Below are 11,754 nucleotides of genomic sequence, written 5' to 3'. Positions count from 1 at the left end.
TCATTATACTTAAAATGGATATTTTATTTTTTCAAAATGTATGTTCTGATAACACTTTTCAACGTAAATAATAAAATAAGCTTTTCGTCACTTGGATTTTAGCCAAGTTTTTATTACACTAAAAGCTTGAAATACATGATTTTTTATGGTGAAAGTACCATAGATACCCCTATATTAAGAGCAAGATGGCATATTACCCTATTTATTAAAAATGAGTAAATTAGTTCTTACACATTAAATCTAAGAGCTAACTAATTTTTCAATTAAATTTTTTTATCCATTTCTACTATTAAAAACTGGTGTGGCTAACAAAATAATCAAATTGTTACACAAGGATCAATTTTAACAGTAAAAGTGGATAAAATTTTTAACAAAAAGACCAATTTGTTCTTTGACCTAGCATATAAGGACTAATTTGCTCATTTTTTTAGTAGGGAGAACAAGATGCAATTCAACTCCTAGTATAAGGGCTTTCATGGTACTTTTACAAGATTTTTATTTATTTTTTCAATGGAATTGGCAAAAGAAATCATATATGTGGCTGCTAATCTCTTCTGGTTTTTCCATGTTAATGAAATGGCTGACACCTTTCATTACCACCACTTGCTCCAAAGATGGCACATCTTCTTTGAACCCACCATTGTGAATGTATTCTTTCATCCCTGTCATTCCATAAGCCAAATCCTTATCACCTACAATGAACTTAGCTAGTGTTTTGATCTTACTACCCACCCATGGTCCCAACAGCTCCCAATTCCTGCCAACAAAACAAAACACACCCAAAATACAATCTCAACATCACCTACTCAACAAACAAATTTGTCAATATTGCTATTTTGGATTCGAGTTCATATGGATTTGAAACTTGGATTTTTTGAGTTAGGTCATTACGTGTTTGGATCAGAATTGGGTTGGTTAGGGTTATTTGTTCGAATCATTTAGCATGAGGAGTTGTCTTTTTGATCATGTTGGATTTGGATTGTTTCAAGTCCGAGTCATTTTAGTTTTAAGATTTCCAATATTTACAGAAAATTTGGATTGAGTTAGGCTTGAATTTGGATTGATCTAACTGAGCTTGAATTAGAATTGACAAGTCTAACCTTATCCAACACTCTATGAGAACAAAGAAAAAGCTTATAGGTGCACATACTCGAATAATTATCAGTAAAATAATCATGGAAGTTTAAGAGTCAGATTGCATTTTATCACTTCTACTAAAAAAATGGGCAAATTAGTCCCTGCATGTCAATTTAAAGAGCAATTTGGTCCTTTTTGATAAAAATTTCATTGTACGGTTAAAAACTGGTATGGTAGACAAAAAAACCAAACTGTGATATGTAGCATGCCTCATATATCTCATTCTGACATATAAGAACCTATTTTTAACAATAGAAATAGATGGAACTTTTAACAGAATGACCGGTTTGCTATTTAATTTAAAGTATAATGATTAATTTTCCCTTTTTCAATAGAAGAGATAAAATACAATCCCACTCTTAATATAAGACCTCTATCCTATGATACTTTTACCAACAATTATCCCATATATACACGTACACATACCTGCCAAGGTTTCTGTAATAGTTGATTGGACAAGTGAAGCCAGTTTTCTGGAATACAGTGACATAGTAATTGGCTTCTTCCTCAGACAACCAAGAAGGCAATGTAATCGGTTCATCTAATGGACGTTTGAATAGTTTCCCTTTTGGCAACAAAACTGGAAAATCACACAAATATTCCTTCACAACTCTCTCCACTCCAACCTCTGCAAATTCACCTTCTATTTCTCCATATTCCTGTAGTTATATTAATATACGTATACATATATATATACATCAAACAGTCTTCTCAGTTCCAATAATAAAACCTTGCCAAATCCAATGCAAAATCGAATTGAAATCGTGGATGCAGATACCATAATTAAGATAAGGAAAAAAAATCGAAATAGCAAATAGGAACTTTGTATGTAACTTGTATTCTTCATAATTCTACTTGAAATCTTGTATCAAACCTCACCAAACCCGGGATTTAAATTGCGGTTGCCGATAAGGACATCATAGTTAGTTAAGATAAACATTGATTCCATAGCTGAAAAAGTTGAAATCTAGAGGGAGTACATATACATGGTTTAATATAATTTTTAGTCTCTAAACTTGATGATTAGGTCCATTTTGGTATCTGTAATTTTTTTCTGAGGTTCACTTTGGTACTTGAATTTTACAATTAAGTTTATTTTGATCATTAAATTTGGATTTCATCAAATTTTTGTTGATACGACACTATGAAGAGTGTCAAGTCACATTTGGCAAGTTTAAGAATCAAAATAGACTTAATTGACAAGTTTAGATATTAAAGTGGACCAAAACAAATATAAGTACCAAAATAAACCAAATTATTAAATTCAGGGACTAAAAGTATAAAACCAGGACATATCTAATGCAAAACTAGATTTGGGATTTAAATTACGGTTGCGAAAAAATGATTTATATATCTAATGTGTTTGATAATCATACTGGTCTTAGTTGACAAGTTTAGGAATAAAAGTGGAAAAGAAAACAGATACCAAAATGAACCTAATTATAAAATTCAGGTACTAAAAGTTATATTAACTCTCTCTACATATGAATCCTGGTCAAATCTAGCGAAAACATAGATTTTATTGCAAAAAAAAATAAAAATAAAAACCGTAAAATAACTATCTGTATCTAAGGTGTTTGATAAAATTACCTGAAATCTAGATATGTAATAATCGTCGCCGTAAACAGCTTTCCAGACACCAACGGGATTAATTTCCCGATCAAACCTTATAAACGGCACGCTTAAATTGACCAAAGCTTTCACTTTATCAGGCCTAAACAGACACAATAACCAAGCCATGTAAGCTCCCCAGTCATGCCCAACAACAAACACCTTGCCTACATCCGGATCCAATACGTCTATCAGCTCCACCAAATCGCCGATTATGTGGAAACAAGTGTAACTTTCCACTGAGTCGGGAGCATCCGAGTCACCGTAGCCTCTCAAATCGGGAGCAACGGCTCGGTAACCCATGGAAGATAAAGCGAGGATTTGGTGACGCCATGAATACCAAAGCTCAGGGAAGCCATGGAGGAAAAGGATGACTGGACCTTCACCTTTTTCAGCTACGTGAATGTTTATGCCATTCACTTTAATCATTCGGTGCCCTATCCCTTCCATTGTTATTGCTTAATTCTCGTAAATACCTTGAGTTTTCTGGTTTTCTACATCGTCTTCTTCGTGTGTTGTTTTTATAGTACTGATAATAAGATGGAAGAAAATATATATTATAATAATGGGTAAACTACTCACCTAATTTTCTTTTTTCGCCCAACTGGGTGTTGACTCCTCCGTATGGAAGGGTTCGGGTAAAAGTATAGGTCCGAAATATAATTTTAGGTAAAAAAATGAGGCCCGTTTAAAAAACGGACCAGATCTCGGGCACCACTTTTTTGGCCCATCCTAAATATATAATAAATATATTTTTTATTTATTTTTAAAATATTTTTAAAATACTTTTTTATTTTTTATTTTAAAAATAAATTTTTAGTGTTTATTAAAAAAATGGGACAGTCTTGGGCTTAGAAATTTTTTTCTCGGGCTGGGCCTGGATAAAATTTGAGGCCCATGTTTCGGGCCGGGCCTAGGACGCGGGCCTAAATTTTTTTTCTAGGCCCGGCCCATGAGCACCTCTAGTGTTGACCAATCATATTTTAAATATTAACTCAATTTAAAATTTTCTCAAATCAAATTTGTTATTAACTTTCATCACCTCATAATTTATTTATTAATATTTTATATATGGGTTAGCTTTTTTGTTTACTAGTTGCTTCAATTATCTTCGATTCTTATCATTAAGTATTTTGAAATTAAAAATATATTAAATGTAAAATGTAATTTTAATAAAATTATTTTAAAGATAAAATGTGAAATTGATACTAACATAAAAATTTTAACATAGATATTTTATGACATCATTAATAATTTAATTTTAATATAAAGATTCAATATGATTAAAATTCAATAATATAAATAGTATATTAAATAAAATGACCTCAAATTAAATTGCATTTGAAATAACAATGTTATGGATACCACTAGGATAATCCATATCAAAATTCTAAGTTACAACACTATATATAAATAAAATTATTACTATTTGAGTTTAGAGATTTTTTTGGATGATTTTGATTTTGATTTGAGGTAAAGAGTGAAAAGTAAATATTTAGGGGAAAAATAAAAAGTTTTGGGGATTTTTGGGAGTAAAATTTTGGAAGGAAAATATTCAAAAAAAATTTTGAGGGGGGGGATGGGTTTGGGGTCGATGGGGGTGGGACGAAAGAGGAGTAAAAGTTTGTAGGGGGTTTTGGAGAGTAAATTTTTTGGGGAAAATAAATGGGGTGAGAAAAATTTTAGAGAGAAAATATTTTAAAAAAAATTGGAAAGAAATGAGTTTGGGGTAGATGGGGGGGGTGAGATGGGAGGGGAGTAAAAGTTTTTGAAGGAAAGTGGGAATGAGTAAAAGTTTTGGAGGGAAAGTGAGGAGTAAAAGGTTTGTAAGAAAAGTAAAAATGTTTGGGGGTTTGGGGTAAAAAAGTAAAATATTATAGTTTGATATTCAGTTTATTCGGATTATTTAAGTTATTTGAATTCGAAAACTTAACTTGATTCAAACTCGAAATTTAAAAAAAAAATTGAATAACTCGATTCGTTTAACTCAAAATTTAGATTTTTTTTTTCGATTTTTTCGAGTCGAATTGAGTTTTGCTCATCCCTGCACCCAACTACACTGACTATTACATTTGGTTAAATTGTACTATTAGTCCTGTAGTTTGCAAAAGTTAAGAATTTAATCCATAGACTTTAATTTGGTTATTTTTAGTCCTATACTTTTCAAACTTTAAATTTTTTATCATCACCAAACATAACTGTTAAATTCATTAAGTTTTACTATTTCCAATATCTAACGCGTTGAATATTATCATATGTGCAATGCCATGTCAGCTTGTTATTTCCACGTATTACTCATAAAATCCAGTTAATGGATTAACGATTGTCATTTGCATCAATATTAAAATTTCAAAATTCGAAAGGTATAGGGGCTTAGAATGGTCTAATTGGAGAATATTGATTAAATCTATAGTTGTATGCATAGTACAAGGCTAGTATTTGAATTTAACCAAACAAATTCAACTATTATGGTTTGAGTCATGACTAACAGTTTCAAGTTTTGAAAAGTATAGGCAAAGGCAAAAAATATTTTTAGGGGGGGCGAAATTGAATTTTAATTTTTACAATAGTAAAAATACAAATTCATCATTTGAATAGCCTATATCTTTATAAATTTTAAAGGATTAAATCAAATTTCTATCACTTTGACGGGGCCAAAGTGCACTATTACCATTACTAATTTAAAATTTTAAAAAATTTAAAGGGCCTGAATAAAAAAGTTTTCATTTTAGGGAGGACCGGGGCCCTTGCCAACCCCATGGCTACGCCCCTAAGTGGCACTGTTCCAAGACACATTACAATGATTTTCCAATTTAGGAGGGCCAGAGCTTTGCCAACCTCGGTGGCATGAATATTTCTTTTTAAAAATAGCATGAAGTATAGCAGGCTATAGAGTTGCTCCCCGGCTAAAAAGTGGGAGGGTTTAGGTAAATATATAGGCCCGAAAAATGGGATTGGACAAAAAAATAAAGCATGTTTAGAAAATAGGCTGAGCCTCGGGTAAGGCTTTTTTTGCTTGAGCCCAGATCGGCCCGAATATGCAAAAAAAAATGCAGTTTTTTTTGCTATTTTCTTGTTGTTTTTTCATTATTTTGCTACCATTTCACTATTATATTGCTACTATTTTGTTGTTATTGTATAACTATTGTTTTATTTTTAATTTTGTTACTATTTTAGAGGCATTTGCTTGTTAAGTTACAACTATTTTAGTGTTATTTAAGTATATATTTTTTAATATTTTTAGTATTTTGATGTATTATATATTTTTTAAAAATTTTTATATAAAAATAATATAAAATTTTAATATGAGTCGGGCTCGGGTTTTAATATTTTTATCCGGGCCGGACTTGGACAAAAATTTAGGCCCATTTTTATGGCCTGAGCCTAACAAACGGGCCTAACATTTTGGTTGGGTCTGGCCCATGAGCACCTCTAACAGGCTATCATCTTTAAAAATTTAACGTATTAATCAATAATTCTTTTTTAAAAAAATAATAATTTGACTATTTTTAAAATGTTCAGGGCCAAATTTAGCTCAAAAAATAATAACAGCCAAATTGAGAAAATATGCACATATTAAGAGCTAAATTTATCATTATGTCAAAATTAAAAATGATTAAGAGAAAAAATAAAGAGTAAGGTTTTAAAAGTAAATATTTAATATATAATTTGGTAACTGAATTTTACACTTTTTTCAAATGTGGTACCCGTGTTATTTTTGGGCTAGTATGATATCCGTATTTGATAAAAGTTGCATATTTTGCTCTTAAAAAATGACTGTGTTAACCTTTTAGTGTTTAGTTTGAGTTTTAGCATTGATTTAAAGAAAGTTAATTGTCAATATTATTATGTTTGAATTTTTATTATTTTGTTAATAGAATAAATTTAGTGTTGATTGTGAATTTGTTTAATTTTTATATTTTATTTATCAAATATAATTTAATGGATGTGGCTTAATTCGGGATTTTAGAATTTATTTGTTAATTATGAATTTTCATTAAATCAATTCTAAAGCCCGTATTAATCACTTAAACACTAAAAAGTTATCATCCTTAATATATCATGGAAAAACAACACAGGTACTCCAAACTAGTTTTGGCTTTTGGGATAATAGCATATTTAACCCCTAAACTTTATTTTTTTTTTTTACATTGCAAAGGAAAGGACTTTGTTTTTTTCTTTCTTTTTGTTATTTGGGTTCAATGAAACTGTGTAAAGAAGTCATAAATGTATTGGTTGATCTCGTCTGGTTTCTCCATGTTGATGAAATGACCAACACCTTCCATCACCACCACTTGCTGCAGAGATGGCACATCTTCTTGGAACCCACCATTGTGAATGTAATCCTTCATACCAGGCACACCATAAACCAGATCCTTATCCCCCATTATGAACTTGGCTGGTGTTTTGATCTTACTACCCACCCATGGTTTCAATAGTTCCCAGTTTCTGCCATCAAAACCCAACACTCCAAAACGTAAACACTGGTTACGACCCAAAATTTTATATACATACATATATATATATACACACATACCTGTTAAGGTTTCTGTAGAAGTTGAGTGGACCAGTGAAACCAGTTTTCTGGAATTTGGTGACATAGTAATTGGCTTCTTCCTCAGATAACCAACAAGGCAATGTATTTTCTTCATCTAATGGACGTTTAAATAGTTTCCCTTTCGGCAACAATACTGGAAAATCACTCAAATATCCCTTCAAAACTCTCTCCACTCCAATCTCTGCAAATTCACCTTCTATTTCTCCATATTCCTGTAATCATATACATATACATATACATATACATATTGTTCATAAAAATGAGCACCTATAATTTCCTAATTATAAACAGTTTGATTTAACTGCAAGAAATAAGTTACCTGAAATCTAGAGATGTAATGATCACTGCCATAATAAGATTTCCAGAAACCAACAGGCTTGATTTCCGGATGAAACCTCAAAAACGGCACACTCAAATTCACCAATGCTTTCACTTTATCAGGCCTAAACATACACAAATACCATCCTAGTATGGCTCCCCAGTCATGCCCTACCACAAACACCTTCCCTTCATCCGGATCCACCACGTTTATCAACTCCACTAGATCGCCGATTACGTGGAAACAAGTGTAACTCTCGACTGAGTCGGGAGCATCCGAGTCACCGTAGCCTCTCAAATCGGGAGCAACGGCTCGGTAACCCATGGAAGATAAAGCGAGGATTTGGTGACGCCATGAATACCAAAGCTCAGGGAAGCCATGGAGGAAAAGGATGACTGGGCCTTCACCTTTTTCAGCTATGTGAATGTTTATGCCATTCACTTTAACCATTCGGTGCTCTATCCCTTCCATTATTATTGCTTAACTCTCGTAAATACCTTGATTTTTCTGGTTTTCTACATCGTCTTCTTCGCGTATTCTTTTTATAGTACGATGGTACGATGGAGGAAAATATATGACGTAAACTGTCACCTCAATATGAATTTTCTCTTGTCGCCAACTATTAATTTTGGTTAAATATTACTATTAGTCCCTGTAGTTTGTAAACGTTATGAATTTAATTCATGTACTTTAATTTGATTATTTTTAGTCCTTGTACTTTTCAATTTTTAAAATTTCAATTATCACCTAATATAATTGTTAAATTCATTAAGTTATACTCTTTTCCAAAATCCGATGCGCTGAATATTATCATATGTGTAGTGTCATGTCAATTTATAATTTTCACATATTACTCACTAAATATTCAGTTAATGGATTAACGATTTCTAGTTGCATCAATACTAAAAATTCAAAAGGCATAGCGGCTTAAAATGATCTAATCAGAAAATATGGATCAAATGTACATCAGTATGCATGGTACAAGGCTAGTAATTGAATTCAACCAAACAAATTCAACTGTTATGGTTTGGGTCAGGACTAAAGCTTTAAAATTTGAAAAGTACATGGACTACAAATGATCAATTAGAAAAGTACAATGATTGAAATTGATGAAATTAAAGTATAGGGACTAAAATCCATAACTTTTTCAAAGTACAATGACTAATTGTAAAATTTAACCATTAAATTTTATCTTTTTTGTCACTGACAATTCAAGATAGTTGGGTGACCAAAAAAAAATTCAATAGTTGAGTGATCATTTTATAACTTTTGATAGTTTGATGACACCAAAAAAGAAATTGACTAAGATGACAATTTTGTAACTTTCAATAATTGGTGACCACAAAAGAAATTTACAATAGTTAGGCACCAACTAGCGTAATTTACCCTATAATCATAAGGCTTAATTCATAAATTATACCCTCGTTTTAAATTAGATACAAAAAATATTTTTTTTGGTCAAACGAGTACGTAAACTATAATTCCACAACCATTATGGTCCATACATCATCATTTACATAAAATTAAAAATATAAATTAAATTAAATTGTTTTTATTTTCATTCTCTTTTCTTTTCTTTTTCTTTTCTTTTCTTTTTCTTCTTCGTCAAACCATCCATGTTTTTTCTTCTTCTTCTTTTTCCCTTTTCATGTTTTTTTCCATTGTTTTCTTTTCTGCACTCGTCCCCACTTTATTTTCACTTTCTTTTTCTTTTTCTTTTCCTTTAAATTTGGGTTCCCAATTATAATTCCCCAAATTTTATGGTTTAGTAAGTGACAATGTTCCAAGACGCGTTACTCTAAATTTTAGAGGAAATTTATAAATTTGAGTATTTTAGTTAAAAATGTGATATCGAAAAATTTGATAAAAAGTTGAACAATGTTAACAATTGGACTTGATTTTTAAATTTGAAAAGTTGAGGGACTAAATTTTAGAAAATAAAAGTATAGGGATTGAATTTCAAATTTATAAAAAGTACATGAACTCATTGCATATTTTAACATTTATACTACAAAATATTTATAATTAATATATTTATAATTGTAATAAATATTTATTATTAGAATATTAATATTGAATACTTTTCAATAATATATGAAGAATATTATTTAAAATTTTATTATTAAAATAAAATAATATATTAAAAACAATAGTTTATTATATGATTGGATATAGATAATTAAATATGTATCTTTAATAATATTAAAATTATAATATTTTATTATTTTAAATATTTTAAAAATATTTTATATTAATATAATAATATTCAGCTTGACTTAAGTTAATTTTTATATAAAATAAAATTATCTATAAATGAACTATTTTAAAAAATGACTTACGTTTTTAAAAGTAATATAAAATACATAAAATATTTTTAGTAAAACAAATGGGCTCATAATTTCTATAAAACCCAATTATCTTACATCAAAAATAAAAGAAATATGTGTGTGTATATATATATATATAAGACCAATAAATCAAAGCCACCACAAAAGAAATTGACTAAGATGACAATTTTGTAACTTTCAATAATTGGTGACCACAAAAGAAATTTACAATAGTTAGGCAACAACTAGCGTAATTTACCCTATAATTATAAGGCTTAATTCATAAATTATACCCTCGTTTTAATTAGATACAAATTTTTTGTTGGTCAAACTAATACGCAAACTATAATTCCACAACCATTATGGTCCATACATCATCATTTACATAAAATTAAAAATATAAATTAAATTAAATTATTTTTATTTTCATTCTCTTTTTCTTTTTCTTTTTCTTCTTCTTCAAACCATGACCATCCATCTTTTTTCTTCTTCTTCTTTTTTCCCTTTTTCATGTTTTTTTTTTCCATTGTTTACTTTTCTGCACTTGTCCCCACTTTTTTTTTCTTTTCCTTTAAATTTGGGCTCCCAACTATAATTCCCCAAATTTTATGGTTTAGTAAGTGGCAATGTTCCAAGACACGTTACTCTAAATTTTAGACGAAATTTATAAATATGAGTATTTTTAGTTAAAATGTGATATCAGAAAATTTGATAAAAAAGTTGGACATGATTTTTAAATTTGAAAAGTGGAGTGACTAAATTTTAGAAAATAAAAGTATAGGGATTGAATTTCAAATTTATAAAAAGTACATGAACTCATTGCATATTTTAACATTTATACTACAAAACATTTATTATTAATATATTTATAATTGTAATAAATATTTATTATTAGAATATTAGTATTGAATACTTTTCAATAATATATGAAGAATGTTATTTAAAATTTTATTATTAAAATAAAATAATATATTAAAAACAATAGTTTATTATATGATTAGATATAGATAATTAAATATATATCTTTAATAATATTAAAATTATAATATTTTATATTAATCTTTTATTATTTTAAATATTTTAAAAATATTTTATATTAATATAATAATATTCAGCTTGACTTAAATTAATTTTTATACAAAATAAAATTATCCATAAATAAGCTATTTTTAAAAATGACTTACATTCCTGAAAAGGTAATATAAAAATACATTAAATATTTTTTAGTAAAACAAATGTACTCATAATTTCTATAAAACCCAATTATCTTACATCAAAAATAAACGAAATATGTGTGTGTGTGTATATATATAAGACCAATAAATCAAAGCTACCACAAATTTCAAACCAAAGCCGCCCTTTTTGACGAGTCAAAGAAGACGTTAATCAAAGGACAGTTGTTTTTTTCTGAGTCCTTCATCCAGCATTTTCCTTGTTTTCTTGGGAATTTTTCTTATATAGATTTAAATCAAATTTTATTATTTCAATATAAATTATAAATATACTTAAATAAAAAATATATATATTTTAAGAGAGTCGGAACCCTATCAACTCCCGTTGCTTCGTCACTACACGTTGCCTCAAAAATAAATTATAGAAAAAATAAACCGTAACAAATCAAAACAAATTAGAAACTGAAAACAAACAGTACCTAGACAACCTGATCAATTCTTAACTAAAAGTAACTTTATCCTAGCCTAATAAATGGACACTCCCAACACTGAAACGTCATACAATGAAAACTTAGGAGCCCATTCCCAAAACATTTCCTTTCCAGAAACCAAATCATGCTTTTTTCTAGG

General features: G+C 29.2%; 1 protein-coding gene across 1 annotated transcript; it reads right to left on the bottom strand.

Moving 5' to 3' along the window:
- Positions 1-64: 64 nt before the first annotated feature.
- LOC105782778 (uncharacterized) lies at positions 65-8,150 on the bottom strand. The gene is made up of 6 exons (XM_012607758.2): positions 7,626-8,150; positions 7,286-7,518; positions 6,950-7,197; positions 2,728-3,206; positions 1,564-1,796; positions 65-757 (listed from the first exon to the last, which is right to left on the bottom strand). The coding sequence occupies exons 1-6, from the start codon at positions 8,094-8,096 to the stop codon at positions 508-510; spliced, it is 1,914 nt and encodes a 637-aa protein (XP_012463212.2). The 5' UTR covers positions 8,097-8,150; the 3' UTR covers positions 65-507.
- Between the last annotated feature and the right edge of the window lie 3,604 nt (positions 8,151-11,754).

Source organism: Gossypium raimondii, chromosome 13, assembly GCF_025698545.1.
Source record: "Gossypium raimondii isolate GPD5lz chromosome 13, ASM2569854v1, whole genome shotgun sequence".
Classification (NCBI taxonomy): Eukaryota; Viridiplantae; Streptophyta; class Magnoliopsida; order Malvales; family Malvaceae; genus Gossypium; species Gossypium raimondii.
The sequence above is the reverse complement of the archived record's forward strand: the minus strand, read 5'-3'. Positions and strand labels throughout refer to the sequence as shown.